The sequence below is a fragment of the Saccostrea echinata genome, unplaced genomic scaffold, assembly GCF_033153115.1.
Source record: "Saccostrea echinata isolate AGI-Se365-2 ecotype Australia unplaced genomic scaffold, CSIRO_AGI_Sech_v1 ptg000030l, whole genome shotgun sequence".
In the NCBI taxonomy this organism is placed as follows: Eukaryota; Metazoa; Mollusca; class Bivalvia; order Ostreida; family Ostreidae; genus Saccostrea; species Saccostrea echinata.
Window position 1 is genome coordinate 27,561,116 of NW_026889779.1, and position 18,616 is coordinate 27,579,731.

General features: G+C 32.9%; 1 protein-coding gene across 2 annotated transcripts; it reads right to left on the reverse strand.

The window, feature by feature from the left end:
- Positions 1–373: 373 nt before the first annotated feature.
- LOC133197620 (collagen alpha-3(VI) chain-like) lies at positions 374–7,883 on the reverse strand. Of its 2 annotated transcripts, XM_061333729.1 has the most exons (9): positions 7,777–7,883; positions 7,600–7,624; positions 4,976–5,557; positions 4,698–4,748; positions 2,948–2,998; positions 2,295–2,849; positions 2,139–2,171; positions 1,227–1,784; positions 374–892 (listed from the first exon to the last, which is right to left on the reverse strand). In XM_061333729.1, the coding sequence occupies exons 1-9, from the start codon at positions 7,825–7,827 to the stop codon at positions 885–887; spliced, it is 1,914 nt and encodes a 637-aa protein (XP_061189713.1). In that variant the 5' UTR covers positions 7,828–7,883; the 3' UTR covers positions 374–884. The 2 variants fall into 2 exon arrangements, with proteins under 2 accessions (XP_061189713.1, XP_061189711.1); XM_061333727.1 differs by lacking the exon at positions 374–892 and having other exon boundaries at positions 1,213–1,784.
- Between the last annotated feature and the right edge of the window lie 10,733 nt (positions 7,884–18,616).

Genomic DNA, 18,616 nt, shown 5'->3' on the forward strand with positions numbered 1-18,616 from the left:
TACTTGGTATTCATTCATTGGATTCTATATCATCTCGTATCTAGACACGTTAGACGTTTCTCGTTAATTTTATATACTTTAATGTCTATGTCAAAGTTAAATCACATGTCTTTCATGTTTTGAAAATTTTGGCAACATTTAAATACAAAGGTGACGTCCCTTGAACACAAAAGAAGGTAAAGGACGCAATTGTTGATACAATTTTGCATAGGTGAATCAGCAATCCTCTCAAAATTCGAAAACAAAATGTAAAGGAAAGATCCAGACAAATAATATTACACATAATTGGAAAGGAATGGAGAAGTTTTCTCAAAATTGACGAAAATATATTTAAAATTATTTATTAAATTAAACAGCATTTTTGTAAAACCATTCAATGCACCAACCATTTAAAGTATAAAATATATAAAACAATAAATAATATATCAACAACAATTGTACAAAAATATATAACATTAAAACATAAGTATTTCACAATCATATAGTATGATGTTGGATTAGAAAAAATTGGATGTATAAATCATTTTAGTAATGATATGCTGAGGTTCAATGTAATGATTTGTCTTTTCGTTGGGACAAACTCAAAATTTTATAAAAGAAGAAATAAACAGCAGGTAACGTTTACATATTATGCAATACCTTTGTCAATACACAAAGGAGAAATGCGATGCTATATATATTTACTCCAGTGAATGACTAAACTTCTCGTTATTAATGGTGATAAAATTCACTTATAAAGAGACCACATTCCTTGGTCTGAAAAACTTGTTTATTTCATCTAGCAGCGGATCAAGACATCCAACCTTGAACAGGAAGATAGCCACAACAAGGCATCAGATCAGATGACCTCCCCATTGGGTCAATGTAGAGACCGGCAATAACATTCAAAGTTCTGCAAAAAAGTAATAGAAAAATAAAAACATATTTTGTAAGGAGACTTAACTAATATCCATGAGATACATTGAAAAAATACGTAAAGCCATCCAATTTGATTTTCAATCGGTGTTTATCAAAACTGCTCAAGAATTTTTTACTTATAGTGCCATGAAAAGTACAGACAATGTTTTGATTTCAAAAAAAAATCTTTTTTTATGAGAGTGTGCACTCTCCACAATTACTATTTTTGTCAAAATGATCTAGAGGTTCAACTTGAAAAAATCTTGGCCAAGCCTCCTGCCTTGAAAATAAACTATTAATTAATGAATTTAAAAACTACAGTTCCGTACCATCACACAAACTATCCCAAATTTTCTGTTTCACTGCCGGAAGATCCTTGTAATCTGATACTTTGAAGAAAGTTTCCTTGGAAGGAGAATCACACATCATCAGGACCTCTTCTTGGGGCTTTTCCTCTCCCACTTGAACCACAATCACTTCCACTCCATGGAGTTTTGCTCTTTGGGCCTCTGTGAGTGCTCGAAGTGGTTTCTCGAGACTTCCATCTATTACGAGTACCGCCACCTTCTTCGCATGACGTCGACCTCCTTGGCGATGACTAAATGCCCCGTGTCTCATCTGTTTAAGTAAAGCAGAAAAGTCTACCGTTTTGACCTTTGTTAAAGCATTTTTCACTTCATCTCCGTTTTTGTTGGAGCTAAGTGCAAACCCGGGGCTGTCTTGTTGACATTCAGCCGACATCAATCCAACCTGAATTTTGTCTTTATCGATAGCTAGTTCTTTTGTAAGATCTTTGAGGAAAGCCAGAGCTCTCTTAGTATTCGTGCGACCAGCATTGACACTATCTAATACAAACATTATATCTGCCTCTTGACGGGAGCCACATGCTGAAAAAAATCAGAATGTAAGCAACAGACGTTTAATATCGTATACAGTTTTTCCTCTAATATCTTCAATTTTGCCACTTATTTTGGTCGATGGTTAAAAATGACACGACTATTATTTTATCAGTGTCTTTGTCTTTAACTCGTCAACACTTATTGAAATAAATTTAACAAAGAGTTTACTATTACGAGTAATCTGATGTAAACCACTAACTCGATTTAAGGTGATTCAAGACTAAATTGGTGAATCTTTTTTAAACAAGATTTTAAAGAATGATTCAGATACCAAATTTAGTTTATGAAAGTACATGTATATTAAAAGCAGTTTTAAATCATAAGCAATTAATTAACCCATACCTTGATCCTGTATAGGTGTCTCAGCTTTTGGAACTGCAATAAATATACCAAACAAAATTTTATGTATTGGCGATTCTTAAATCTTTACGATTCTTCATAATGTTAACAAAATTCACTATCAATGATAATAAAAATAAAAATAATTATAGTAAATACCTCTACATGCTTCCAAAGCAACCTCTCCTATAAGGGTAGATAAATCTCTGAAAGAAGGCACCTGATAAAATTGTCCAGAGGTACCAGTAATTGATTTTATTTCCTCAATGTCAAAATTTCCAACGGCAATAGGAATAATCGAAATTCCAGAGTCGATAGATTTGTGAGCCTCTGTTGTTGTATATTTTATGTAAGTGGAAGGAGATCCAGTGAACACAATAGCGAGTTGAGCGGAATTTCTCCTAGCTAGACCTCTACGGAAGCTTTTGGTGCGGATATGTTTGAAGGCTAAATCCAATCTGTTACTTCCCGCAGTCCTTTTGGTTTTATCCAGGGTAGCTATGACGTCATCTCGATCATAAAGATCATTCAAATCCAAAGCATTTACCACTTGGTCACTGTATAAAATTGCACCTATTCGTGTTCCATTTGCTTGTACGTTCAGAGTGTTGACAATTTCTTTTGCAAACGACATTTGATTGTCAAGGTCCGCATCAGAAATGGTTGTTGTAGAATCAAATGCAAAAATGACGTCACTGACTCCATCTTTACACACTTTATCAATAAAAAATAAGTTGATTTATTACCTGTGTATCTTTTTCTATCGAGATGATATTGACAAACCTACAGAATCAAAAGTACAAACTTCTAACCTGCTTGTGCTACTTGAAGCAAGGAAGTCGTCGTCGGGGCCGGTGTAGTAGCTGTCAAACAGAATGTCTACGTATAGAAATGTAAACTACATAAATATATATGACATGACTTTTCCTATTCACCTGGTATCTTATCGTTTGCCCTAGATGTTGTTCTTTTTCATGGAGTTTAAATGAATTATATTTTTTATATACACAAAGCATTTTTGGTGATTTATATCTTACTGAAGAAGTGCTTGAATGTTGACTGGTTTATTATGTCTCCCGAATGAAATTGGGGCGATATATTATTGATCCACCTACCGGTATAACTTTGCCCACATATATTTTCGCTAATGGCTTGGACAATCTTTAAAAAACTACATTGACAAAAATACAATCACCAAGTGTAGTTTTGTATTAAACATTTAATATTGCTATGGATACTGAAGATATTAGATTTTTGAATCCCACTTTTTCTCAGTCACTCCATGACAATTCTTTTGACACATTAAAGGATTATTCCTTGTATCAAGTCACACTGATTTCTGTAACAATAAATAAATAAATAAATAAATAAATAAATAAATAAATAAATAAATAAAAAGAATCGGTTGGACACACTTTTTCATTATTTTCATTGAACCATGAACAAAAAAAATCTTTCTAATTTGCTTTCCTCTCAAGGTTTTTCATTCTGCAAACTATGGATGTGTAATCGTTTCCCCAAGTTTCTGTGTTTGCATTTTTTTAAATGACTGTCCTTGTGGAAACAAAAGTGGGTAAATTTCTGAAAATTTGAAATTAGGTTTTTTATTGTCCTTTACAAAAATATTGATATGTAATTTTTCATAAATATAAATTTTTGTACAAAATATAAAGTGAATTTGTTAAGGACATTAATATCATAGTGTTTGCTGATTACATAACATATATTCACATATGCAGGTTTTTAGTTCATTTTGAAGAGATTAGGACGATTTAATGAAATTAATAGCTTACACGGGTCAGATGTGAAAATGCCAATCCCCCTTGGTTAAAGTGTTTCACCTGTATGGGAACCCACCTTTCTTTGAATACCGACTCAATACCTGAGGGGAAGGCTTTTACACAGATCTATGCTGTGCTAATTGTTACGATCAAATAAAAAAACGGGCTGATGTAAGTAAAGTAAACAGAAATCCCTTTTTAGTAAATAACAAGACTTTTTTTTCACTATAAGTCGATCAATACCATTAATAAAACATACTGTATACTAGACAAATTATTTTTATCGAAATATTATGGGCTTGTTGATTTGAAATACTGTAACAAATGAATTTAAAAAATAGCTTTACTCTATGCCAGCCTTCACAGAGATAGTTTTATTTATAGCGAACAAGCTGCCTTCCTTTCTTACATTATCTGATGAAAATACACAGTAATTAAAATTTCACCAGACAGATGTACATACATATTAACGTACAGTTGTTTGGGTATCGAATTATTACGGTGAGACACAAAACTTGTATTTTAAATTCTTATTTGCATGCAGAAGTGCATGAAAATGAGGAAGGGAATATCCAAAATCTCCGTTTCTTTACAAAACATTTGTGTAGTTGAGTTGTCTTTAGTGTGATGATTTAGTTTTATGTTACCACCCAGGATTCAATGTAGCAGCATTATAATCTACCTGACCTTCAATCAAGGTTACTTTTCATAAAAACACTTTTACGTCTTTGACTTGGGAAAGGAAGACTAGAATTTCAGAAATGGGTTGAGAATTACTTACTTGTTGTGGTCGTTGTCGTCGTAGATGTCGTCGTCGTCGGCTTTGGTGTAACTGTAAAAGGAAAGCCATAAAATTTCATATGAAGATGAGGAATCAAAACGTACTCTTACATATGTTGTTCACGGGTGTACCTTTAAATACTAAAAAAAGGTTAAATATTGGCATTAACAATAGACGTGTTATCTTTGTCGTTCAGGAATTCAGTTCTTCTAGAAGAACAGGTTTTGTTAACATATTATGAAAGAGTTATTGCCAAAAAAATGATGATGTAACTTTACCTCTACATGTTCTGACAGCTAAAATGTTTTTTATGTTTTGAAGTGCATTGAAGTCTGATACTCTAAAAAAGTATTCACTGGCAGGTCGAGTTGCCATCATTCTGAGTTCTCTTGTGTTGATCCTGGATCCAATTCCTATGGAGAATATATAAATCTTTTGTCTCTTGGCTTTGGATGCCTCCCACACCGTCATTAACATATTACTTGATTGTCCGTCCGTCAGAACAATGCCGATTTGAGGCACATCCTCTCTTGCCCCATGGTTGACCGAAAACATTTTCTCCCTCATGAATTTTATAGCCTTGTTTGTGTGGGTAGCATATCCATGCATCTGTGAAATCCTACCTATAGCCGAAAGGACGTCCTCTTTCGTATGGAACTTGTCAAGATAAAATTCTCGGTTAACGTTTGATGAATAGGTCAAAACACCGACTCTGGTGGTGTTTTCCCCTATTTGAAACATAGATATGACATCTTTGACAAATTGAAGCTGCTTCTGAAAGAACGGTCCCCAAATACTGTTAGAGGAGTCTAGTAGGAACACAACGTCAGCTGGCTTGTTCCCACAATAATATTCATTATCTGAAATAGATCATAATGATATTCATAGTTTGTTTTAATATACAAAAATCTTACAAGTTGGTCTAAAAAAAGATATCGTTATCATGCGTAAAAAAGAATGAAGAGATAAATGTCGAGGCATTCGGATGTAAATTATGTGAAGGTCACTGACTCAAACTCCCTCAGCGCATTTTTTCTCGTCCTATTTGTAAACATTTATTTAGCATATACACTGTAACTGAACATTTAACAGCAGTGAAATCGACATTGTTTCTCCAGTGAGAACACAATGCAGAAAATTTCCCTACCTCAAGTAGGAATAATAATTCAAGTAGGATCACAATTTAGTAAAATTAAGTCAAGAGAAAAAGAAGATACAGCATCTAAAATTATATTGAATTAATCAAACATAACATGTTTGCAATGTTTGTTGAAAGAGGCAACGTTTACTGTAAATCTCCACTAAGTCTACAGGTAGCTGAACCTTAAATTTTAAAGCCTCTAAACCTGACATTTGAGAGTTTTAGTCGCTTACATTGATGCCAAAATGCAATTTAGAGGGTTTCCTATCTGTTTTTTTTTGTCTTTGAATTATTTGGACGACTTTCAGGCATAAAAAGTACAATTTTGATTGCAAATGTATCCATAACTTTACCTTTTTAACTATATTCTCTCAAGATCACAGGAAACAAAAGCATTGTTGATAATTTAAGAAATTTCAAGAAACCATAAATAAGGGTAATGTGTTTTTGTTATAGCTTTTGCTGATTTTTCTGTAAAGAAATGGCAAATTGAAAATCAAATTCGAAATGTTCTGCTTGAAAATATAAAACAGCAACAATAGTTAAATTTAATTCATTTTCCTCCGTCAAAAAGATGCTATCTCGTAGGCTCATTACAGAATTAAAATGTCCATGAAACAGAGTACAGATATTGCAAGGAACTTGTCTAATTCAATTATACAAGAATTAATGAAATATAAAGATTAAGAACAGTAATCGAGCTCAGAAGTTCATTGAAACAATTTGGGAGCAAAACGGACCTTTAAAAAGACAGAAGATTTTTCATGAGGTACCATGGAGGAGTAAGCATCCCCTGTCGACTGGTAACACCCGCCTTGTCGTAATCAGGCAAACGGAAAAATCCGTAAACAATGAAGTGAGAAATTATCTATATGAAAAACGTCAATTTGATTTAACGATAGATTGTATTTTCTGACAAGGTCATTGTATCGACCATACGATTTGCCAAATGCTGATTTTCAACGAGACTTATTATATCCTTGTATCATCAACATTTTTGTCAATAGCTTGTCTCGTTTTAGAAATTGTACGTATGTAGAGGATGCTCTTGCATATCCGACCAACTAGGAGACTCAATATGCAGTTGATTAACTTTACTTAGGTGACTTTTTGAGAACCATGTGAATATAAACATGGAAAATACTAGGAACTCTAAAATATTGACGATGCAAAAATGGAATGGGATACCAAGTAACAAGTGAGATTTCCTGTAGACTCTAAAAAGGCTACACTCCTTCCTATGTAATTCATAAATGAGGAAAAAAAATTTCGTTATTCATTCAATTAAAAACAAGAACAATTAAGATCACATTATCAGAGAAACAGGCGCATTTTCAGTTATAATGTCAAATAGACATATGGTAAGTAGTAACTTGATTAACATATACATTTTCTGCTTAGTTTAAAAAAAGATGCATGCGAAATTCTTACATATGACAAAACAAAGTGCAGCCGCAGCAAGCAAAATACTGCGAATACACTTCATTACTTAATTTTTTATGAGTTGCCTCAATATTTACCTATATATGATAAAAGTCCGTGTACAAAGAAAAGTATTATATGATACGCTAGAGTCATACAGGATGGACATTCATTTTATGAGTAATTTGTAAAGTCGTTTGTGATTTGGTTTTAACAATGATATCTTTTCTGAATAAAAAGTTGACCACGCATTTGTCTTCGGTACCTACTACAGTATGTGACGTCTACCTATGATATTTAAAATGTTTGTATTGATCTTACAGAGAAGATGGTACTTACCATAAAGCCTTTGAGCCAGAATGTTCTAAAAGTAATAGCATAAATAAAACATTAATTCAGTTAAATTGCTAAATAATATTTATTAAAACGTTTAATTTCGTAGACGTGCAAACATTAATGTATAATGATTAGCGAAAACAAAATATATATGTAGAGGATGTGTAAATAAAAACTCACCGCTCCAAAAGTAAATAGAAAAAATGCCAGATATATAAGCCTTAAATCCATTATTGTGACTTTGTGAACAGACTTCTGAGTTTGTGCACTATATTTTGTCTAGTCGATTGTTGTATTCGACAATGCGTGAATGGGTTTTAAATATACTTTCCCTGCGAATTTTCTCATGCAGTGGGCGGTCTTTACGACCAGTCTTACGTGATTTACAGCAAATCTTGGCGCTTCTCTTTAAGAGTTAACTTTGTTATGTCATTGACAAAATATTTGACTAAAATTGTTATTTTCATAAGAAGGCAGGTCCGATATTTATATATGCTCTTAGCTCCCAAAAGCTTTCATTATGATATGAAGTGACTCCCACTTAAGATCATAACAGCGATAAGACAGGTTAATTTTAAACGTATTACTCAGATTCTTATTTATGTGTTGTCTTCCGGAAAAATTATCTAGGGCTCAACTTTTAATACATCTTTTTCCTAAATAATAAGTGTTTTGTTGACGATGCATGCATAGAATAACTGAGATTCTGAGCGACTGCATCATGAAATCATAACTTATCTATAGGGAAGCCATCACATCATCACAAAAATATGAATTAGAATTTTTATTGCCCCCCACCTTGAAGAATAAGCAATGATAAGATTACATTGGTCTTATTCCTCTGATTCGTCTACATTTGTATTTAGAATCCCATGCCTTTCATTAACAGTGAAAACTCTTGTAGTGTCCGGGTATTTAAGTATCATTCTCAGCATTGACATTATCAAATGATATTGTATCATATATTTTCATGGTGTATCGTACAGTGGAAGATAGGAAATATTATAAAATATAAAGTAAAATTTAAAAGAATTCATATCTAATAATTATACATCTGGATGCTAAATAATGTTCCACACGACTGATTTTATGTCATATTTGCTAAATATAGTGGGTCGGTCGTAAAAATATTTACAACTTATTTCTTACATCTTAAACATATGCCTTCAAAACAAAAATGATATATTCCATGGTAATTATAAACATGAATCAAGACACAATTTTTATGACATTCCAATAAGCGTTTACACTTCAAATCAACTTAGAAGTCAAAACATTGACCTGACAAGTCTGGTTTATTTTTTAAAGGATTATAAGTATAAGTGTAGGATAGTATAATTCACTATTGCATTATCTGCAATTAATATTATAAATCAAAAAATGGCATAAAATCATCCTCAGTAATTAAGGGATCCATGTACTTAAAACAAGAAAGGTAAAAGGTAGAAAAACTTATTTAGATTATCAGGTGGAGTGCCTTGTAGGTACACTTCGGATCGTCGTGTAACCTGGATAAAACTGGAGTAGGAAAGTAGTTGAAATTGATATCGAGAGATAAAATTAGATGATTTACAGAGTATTATGTCATCTGAGCCACTCATCGTAACTAATTCTATCTCTTTTCGTCTGTCTTCGTGTGTCGTTCATCGGTCATCAGCTTTTGATCATTTCAACTTTTTTACTGGAACAACCAAACCAATTCAACCAAATTTGTCATATAACATCTACGAATTAATGTAAATATATTAATTTATGGTCCTTTCCTATCTAAGACCTGAAAGGCCAAAATTCCCAAAAAATTATTCTACTCTATCACTGTATATCTCGCAATCAAACCGATGTCAGGATTTAAGTAAGCATAAAGCTCTTTCTTCTTTATGAAAAGTTCATCTTTGCTCATGGACATTTAGTAGGTAGACTAGGTTGAAGAATGCCAACAATTACCCAAATTTTAAAATTTTTAGCCACTGTGTCCATAGTTCAGTTCTTACGATTGGGCTTATTTTGTCATACATGGAGGATTCATAACGTCAATAAAAAGCTTCTTCTCTCCTCATGGCCAACTATTTGCATAACTATAAAAAAATCCTTGGACCCTCTATATTCTATTTAACATACATTTAGATAGTAAGTATTATTGGATAGAAAAAGGTAAAGATAACAGTGATCATTTTAAAAAATTCTAAAATAATTCAGATCTTTGAACAGAGTGACAGGCATGGACCCCCGTAAATTCCAGAGGTGGGATAAGGTGCCTAGAAGGAATAAGCATCCCGTGTTGACCGGTCACAACCGCCGTGAGTCTTTTGTATTGACCAGGTAGACAGAACATTCCTTAGACAAATTAGTATAAAAACAAAGGCCTAATAATTGGTATGAAACACATCAGCCAAATTATAGGTGATATTTGCCAAACAGATCAGTATGACCATAGAATTTACGAAATGCTGACTTGTTAAAATTCCACAAACATCAACTTATCTGTCAGTAGCATGTCAGGTTTTAAAAATTATCGAACACATTAGAAAAATGAAAAATCATAGATGCATATTTCTCAAAAAAGTAATTAATATAGGCACTGTTGTTTTCTGCATATTACAGTGTGCTGGGTGTATCTATTCTTTCATGAATTAGGTACGCGCACACCAAAATTCTACTGTTACAAGGACGGCAAGAAAGCTCTGATACAATTATCTATTATAAGACAATAATGTGAAATGGAGATAGAAATAACCTTACACTCCATGTTGTCTGCGAGATTTCTGTGGTTATTGTCATTCGTGTACGTTATAAATCATAACCTGCATTGAGGTGAAATACTTGCTCTACATCTATAATGAATTCTTCAGGTGACGTATAACTGAAGATACATGTATGGGTTTAGAGAAGGCATGTACAATTATACCCATTGTCACATCTACAGTCTAGACATTATCGAGAATGTATAGCTTTGTAAGCAGTTTCTTGTCCATGATCAATTATACAAATGATAATACTGTGCAAACAATACTAGAGTTATCAATTGGGTATAATGGCAATATATAATTCGTTTGACAATACAATAGAATGTCAATTATAAATAAATTGCATGAAATATGGAGATAACGAACAGTATTCAAGCCCATAGTCCATTAAAACAATACAAATCAGTAGCAAACACAGACCTCCAAAAATATCAGAAGTGGGATCTAGTGCCATGGAGGAATGAGCATCCCCTGCCGACCGGTCAAACCCGCCGCGTCATGATCGGGAAATAACGGGAAAATCCGTCGACAATTCAGTGCGTAAATAATGGCCTAACAATTAGTATGAAAAATGTCAGTCAGCATTTGACTTAATGATAGATTGTATTTGCTGACAAGGTCATTGTATCGGCCATAGAACTTAAGAAATGATGACTTTAAACGAGATTGTCTATATTCTTGTTTCATCAACTTGTTTGTCAATAACTTACCTCCTTTTAGAAATTGTTCATACGTAGAGCATGGTATTGCGTATCGAATCAACTGAGAGATATTCACCCCATATGCAGGTGGTAAAGGTATATTGCTGGATAAATAAGGGAAGTTGAAAATTGACAAATTTAAAGTCAACACGTTTATCATAAAGCTCTCTTGTTAGATAACCATTAACGTCTTTTTCTAGTAAAATATCCAAATATGGAACAGAATTATCTACGTTATTATTATCAAAAATTTTATATATATGACATATGTCAGAAAAATGAGATAATTTTACTAATTTACAACTGAATGATAGAGAAAAAATATTTCTTGTACCCACAATTTATAAACTCAAGAGAATTCAGAGTGCTCACAATTCTATGACTATTTTCTGTACATATGAATGAAATATATGGAGATAACGAACAGTATTCAAGCTCAAAAGTCCATTATACAATACAAAATAGGAGCAGAGCAAACACGGACCTCCAAACATCAGAGGTGGGATCAGGTGCCATGGAGGAGTGAGCATCCTCTGCCGACCGGTCACACCCGCCGTGTGCTCCTTGTCATGATCGGGAAATAACGGAAAAATCCGTCGACAATTCAGTGTGTAAATAATGGCCTAACAATTAGTACGCAAAACGTCAGTCAGCATTTGACTTAATGATAAATTGTATTTGCTGACAAGGTCATTGTATCGACCATAGAACTTACGAAATGATGACTTTAAACGAGACAGCTGATATTCTTGTTTCATCAACTTACTTGTCAATAATTTACCTCGTTTTAGAAATTGTACATACGAAGAGCATGCTCTTGCGTATCGAATCAACTGAGAGATATATACCCCGTATGCAGGTGATGAAGGTATATTGCTGCATAAGTAAGGGAAGTTGACGATTGAAAAGTTAAAGTCATCACGTTTATCATAAAGCTTGGTTGTTAGATTACCATTAACGTCTTTTTCAAGTAAAATATCCAAATATGAAACAGATGTGTCAGACTCTGTGGTATCTTTTATCGCAAGTTCACCAGGATATATCGTATCGACATAAGAATGAAAATAGCAATTGTTAATTGACAGTACGTCGTCGATATATCTAAATGTCGAGTTGAACGCCACAGTAAGTGTTTTCTTCTTTTCACGTACAAGATTTTGGACAAATTCTGCTTCATATGAATACAAAAAAAGGTCGGCTAATAACGGGGCGCGATTGGTACCCATAGGTATTCCAATAGATTGTTGGAAGACCTGGTCTCCAAAGAAAGCAGTAAATGAAAGCATACTTCCCTATTCTATCCTGATGCGAAGAGGAAAAACTTCTACAACACAATTCTACATATGAATGTAGATCTACATCAAGAACAAAATTGTGTTGAAACAAGTTACCAATTTTGTCAAAGAGAATCTTGCAAGAAGACAGACAAACTTTTATAAATACATAAACTGTGTCTCATTTTGCAAAACATCTCAATAAAAGCGCCAAGAAATATATTATATCACAGAAAACATTTCCGCGTGAAGAAAGAGGATCGATTGTGGAAAGTGAATAAGTTTTAGATTCATTTACTTATTGTATATCTATAATGATATAATAAAGCAGACAATAAAATAGATTCATCGTCAATAACTAGTGGATAAATGAATTTATGAATTGAAAACAAAGTAGGTAGATAATGGAACAATTGATTTAAATGTTCAAGAGAAGTGAGTTTTAAGAACAGAACTAATAGTCTAAGTGGCTAAACGTGGAGCAGTAAAGTAGTTCGTTACCTAGCAATACATGTTTCTCTTTTTAATATTGTGAAATATTTATTTCTGTTGATAAAATCTTGGTAAGTATTCATAGTGGGTATTCAGGTAAATGAAGATATTTCCACAAACATTATCAATACACTCATTGTAATGGTCTGTATATCTGCGGGTGTATCTACGTGTTGCCCCTCATTCTTGATGCATTAGGTAATTCTGACAGGCACACCAGAATTCTATTGTTACAAGGACGGCAAGAAAGCTCTTATATAATTGTCTAATCATATGACAATAATGTGAAGTGTGGTGATAGAAATAATCTTACATGTTGTCATTGCAGTTGTTCGCTATGAATTGCTATATATGTACACATTTATGTATGAAGCAAATATAACCTGCACTGTTGTGATTTTCTTCCTTTTATTTATGATGAATTCTTCAAGTGACTGGAAACTTATGGACTTGTATTAAGAGAAAGAATATTAAATTATGGCCTATTTGAAACAACTGTAGTCTGCACAATTTTTAGTACATAGCTGTGTAATCATATAAAAATTTTATTGTCGAAAAACTGAAATAAAGTGCAGGTGGGAAAGCTTTGCAAACAATACTATGTTATGCCAGTATGGGACAAGGTATCATTTGCTGGACCTAAAGTCAAAAATGTAACCTAAAAGCGAAGACTAAGGTCAAAAGTTTTGTCTGAGGTCAACAATTTATATTTTGTCTAAATTTCAATAAATAAATACTTTGTTATATTTTGCACTTGTATACATGTTACTTAACAAATGCCATTTTAATGTATTCAGCCTCGTATATCAGCAAAAATTGGCGCCTCACTTAAGCACTACCATTTCTATTGAAACAATGAGTCTATCCTTCCGTGGAAGTTTAATAGATAAAACCTTATGTACATTACACGTGTAAATTTTCGCTAAGAAATATACGAGGGTTGTCCATAAAGTTCGTGGACAATGACGTTTTATCAAAATGAATGGTTCTTGATATACTTATTGTATACCAAAATATTTGTTAAAAAATCCAAGTCAGAGTAATTTGGTTTTTATTGATTCAACTTAAAAAATTTTTGGAAAAAATCGCGGTCTTTAAAGGTCGCAGATGGTGCACACGGCCCAGGGTTAAAATTTTGATTAAAGTTTTCTGATTAAAATGGTCATTTTCTTTAAAAACAGGTAAATTCGTTGAAATTAAACAGTCATTTTCTGATATCTTTAGTATCGCTTATTATAAAGATAATGAAAATATTAAGCAAAAACCGCAAGAAATATGTTTCAAAAATTGACCGAAAAAGCCATCCAAACGGAACAGCGCTCAGTCATATAATTATGTTTTAATATGGTTGAAAGGACTACAGAGACAATTTATTTATTTAAACAACTTGAAATTATTTGAATATATTTAATTCATTTATTTGAACCGTTTACAGTAGCTCAGTCGGTAGCGCGCTCGCTCCGTGATCGGGAGGTCGTGAGTTCGAATCTCAGCCGTGACTGACCTAAGTAGATAAAAAATGGGTAGCAACTGTTCCTTCGCCATGCGCTCGGCACTTTGAAGTGAAAGTTGCAGGTCCTTTGGATGAAACCTTAAAAACCGAGGTCCCGTGTCACGGCAGGCGTTGGCACGATAAAGATCCCTCACTGCTCAATGGCCTTGAGTGCCGAGTAAAGGTCAAAATTTGAAGCCCTTCACCGGTATATGGTAACGTCTCTATATGAGTGAAAAAATTCTCGAATGGGACGAAAAACAACACACAATCAATCAATCAATAATTTATTTGAAATTGGTATATTACGTACTTTATTTTTCCCCGCTTTCACTGAAAGTGGGGATATTAATTTGGTTCTGTTTGTCTGTCCGTCTGTATTTCTGTCTGTCTGTAACACTTTCGTTTCCGCGCGATATCTCGAGAACCCTTTGAGCTTTCGCAATGAAATTTTGCATAGCAACTCCCTATGGCTTAAAAGAGAACCCTCTTTATTTTGAGGTCAAAAGGTCAAAGGTCAAGGTAATATATTAATAAATTCTGTCTGTTTTAACACTTTCGTTTCCGCGCGATATCTCGAGAATCCTTTGAGCTTTTGCAATGAAATTTTATACCATAACTCCCTATGCCCTCTCTCGCCCCTCTCAAAGTGTCCCGGCCCGTTTTTTTGTTTTTATTTATTTATTGTATTAAACGTCGCTTGGTACTATTTTTAGCACAGGGGCATGTGGATAGTATTTACGTATAATACAGGTTGTCGGCGAACTTGTTAAATTTAATTACATCTATTAGAACTGTTTATTAATAGCTAAATTAGACAACATGTATTGTGTAAAATTTTGACAATATCGAACATGGATATAAACATTATCTTTGACCTAATGTTTGCATTTCATTTGTTGTACATTCAAGTGGTATATTCTCGCTTAGCAAGTGAGAGGTCCCGAGATGAAACCCCGGACGATCCTTTTTTTTCTAAATGTTTTTTTTTGGATTTACTAAATGATATTACTAAGCATGTGAAATGAAAAAGTTATGACGTCTGGCTTGTACAAACTCATAAAATCATTATTACAGTGTGATAAATATTCTATATAAAATGAATCTTCTATACACATATTAGAGAATAAGCAATCAAATCTTTATATCCATATTGGCATTATTTATTTGCTTCAATATACATGTATACATTTAATAATTCTACAAATCCGAGGGGGGGGGGGGAGTCCGACCCCCCCCCCCCCCCCGAACTGCGCATGCTCTTCTTTTTTCCTTAGGCGGGGGACACAAAATCTCTGAATTAGCATGTTGTTATTAGATGTGAAGTAAGTGGTCTAATAAGTTTGATGTAGAACTATATTTTTTTACCTCTACACTAAACATATGATTTATTTGTCTTTTTATCTGTAATATTTGAAATGTAAAATGTATAAAAAATAATTAAAAATATTTCTGTCTAAATCCTTGTAAATCTTATTAGAGGAAACACAAGAGGTGAACAAATTAATATATTTGACAAAAATATCGCCTCTTAAAATAAGTTATTTTTACTATAGGTAAGTAGTGCTCAATCAAATACGTACCGGTATCAAGACAAGGTGAAATAAATTCTAGTAATTCCTATTAAAAGCCTTTAGATTTACAGATAACAAGAAAAATGAAATATGAACAAGACGTGCTAAAGAAACGTGAATACCCGTATCCGTTAATTGACCTGATCATTTTCAATCGACTTTATACTGATCATTACACTTTTTAATGATTTCTGCCAACGATAAACTGTTTAAAATGTATATCCATTACAAAGTTTAGTACTGAAAACAATTCTCCCCTTTGTCCAAATGACCCTTAACAGAATCGTGATACAATCCCCGATATGACCTTTTCATGCATGTGTCTAGTTGTTGACACTAAAAGGATAAGAGAAGTAAAGCTATGGACAGAGGAAAGACTTTTGATTCAATTAAAAATGCTTCTCAAAATTAAACAGCCGTAATGAAAGCAGTGAAGATAACAAACAAGGATGAACAACCATCAACCAATACAAATCAAAAACAGGACAAACCCCCAAGAAAACACCAAGAATGGAATCAAATGTCTAGAATGAATAAGCAACCAATGTCGACCTGTCACGCTGCTGTTGGTCCTCTGTATTGATTAGATAAACTTAGTAACCCGTCGTCAAATATTAACAACTGTCACGGTAGCTCAGTTGGTAGAGCGATCGCTCCGTGATCAGAAGGTCGTGGGTTCAAAACCCGGCCGCGATTGACCTAAGTGGATAAAAAAATATGTAGCAACTGTTCCTTGGCAAGCGCTCGGCAGTTTGGAATGAAAATTGCGGTTCCTTCTGATGAGACCTTAAAAATCGAGGCCTCGTGTCACGGCAACGTTGGCACAATAATGATCCCTCTGTTGCAACCACAATTTAAATAACATTCACTTTTGTATTAATTATTGCAATAGTGGCTAAGAATGCATCTCAAATCCAAAACCAGTTTGCAACGAAATATTGAATTGATATAATTATTTCAAAAGTGATATTTATATGTATAATGGGTGAAATATTGCAACCGCTATTGAAATAAGTCCTACTTAGAGTAATAAAAAAATATGATCTTGTACTTTTTCGTATATGAATAATATCCTGTTACATACATGAATGTGAGATAATAAGCCTGTTGAATATTATTTTTACTACAAAAAAATCGGTATACACTAATTTTTATTCTTCAATTAGATTTATATACGTGTGTTTCGTTAACATTATAGACATTGGATACCATTGCTTACACTTATCCTTTGTGATAATATAAAAATCAATTAATCTTATATTTATATCAGTAGCAGGTGTTGTTTTTGTAGTGCGTTATTCAAATAATGACCACTATTAAAATATTTATTTCAATAGTGGTTGTAAACACCACATTGGAACTACTATTGAAATAATGTCCTTATTGATATAATAATTTCAGAAGTAGTTGAGAATACATTTCATAATCAACACTCCATTGCAAGCATTACTGAAATAACAACCACTATTGAAATAATTATTTTATTTATGTACGTCATTTCAATTGTGAATGCAAACTGGTCTTGGTTTTGAAATGTATTCTCAACCATTATTGAAATACTTATATCACTAGTGAACGTTATTTCAATAGTGCTTTCAACCTGTTTTTGTTTTGAAATTTATTCTCAATCACTATTGAAAAAGTTATTTCAATACTGAACGCTATTTCATCTGTGGTTGCAACATCTCTCATTACTCAGTGGCCCTAAGTGCCGATTATAGGTCTTAAATTGAAACTGTCACCAGTATATGGTGACGTTTCTATTATAAGTGAAACATCTCGAACAAGACGTAAAACAATATATAACCAATCAATCAATCAACTAGTATAAAAACAATGCCCAAATATTTGGTAAGAAACATGCAAGTTAGAATTTACCAAACGAAAGCTAGGTCGTATTTGCTAACAAGATCAACATAACGACCATAGAATTTGTGTAAAGTTGACTTTAAAAGAGAATATTGAAACTTCTGTAACACCAATGTATTTGCCAATGTCCTGTCTCAAATGATTATGAATAAATTACATTTATTTACTTTTTGCAAAGACTTCCAGTTTTGCAGTTGTCAAGAAAAAATTCTAGCAGTATTTTTCTTTCTGGCAAATGGAAAAATGTTATATAATAGGATTAGTTTATCTAATGAAGTATGTAATCACGTTGTTTTTATAACGTTTGAAGAGAAAAAGCAATGAACATTAACTGAATTTCTTGCATAACATTTTATCCTCTTTACTTTCATAGAATGTAGTTGATCTGACGTATTCTAATCATTTCAAAATGTATCTCCGATTCTTGGGTAATGAGTTACAAAATGAAATCTAAAACTTGCAACATTTACAAATTTATGAAGTCTCTGAAAAAATGTTTTTCCCACAATATTTTGGCATGCCGTAGCTGATTTAATAGGAATTTGTATGCAGGAAGAATACACCACTGCGATAGAAGACTGCAGTTGGTTGTTTCATTTAAAAATATGTACGTAAGCGATATCAACGATGCATAACATTAAACAAAGAAACCAAAATAAAACAGAGATATACGATAAATTAGCTCATTGAATGTGTTACTTTAATAAGTTTATTTAGGAAAAATGTAATGTTCCGTGAATTGACGTTGATTGTTTAAAATAGAATATTTAAATATCTATTTTACCTTTTACCTTTGAGGAATGGATGTAATTTTTCCGGATTAATCTATCTATGTAAATACATTTTTTTATCTGCGTATAGTTCTGTTTATTTT

What these genes read in the sequence shown, in the direction of transcription:
- LOC133197620 (XM_061333727.1), bottom strand. Translation starts at nt 7,827, where the DNA reads ATGGATTTAAGGCTTATATATCTGGCATTTTTTCTATTTACTTTTGGA. An exon ending in GACGACAACGACCACAACAA is followed by an intron (nt 2,999 to 4,697) that starts GTAAGTAATTCT and finishes TCTGTTTGACAG; the next exon opens with CTACTACACCGGCCCCGACG. An exon ending in GACACCTATACAGGATCAAG is followed by an intron (nt 1,785 to 2,138) that starts GTATGGGTTAAT and finishes GATTTTTTTCAG; the next exon opens with CATGTGGCTCCCGTCAAGAG.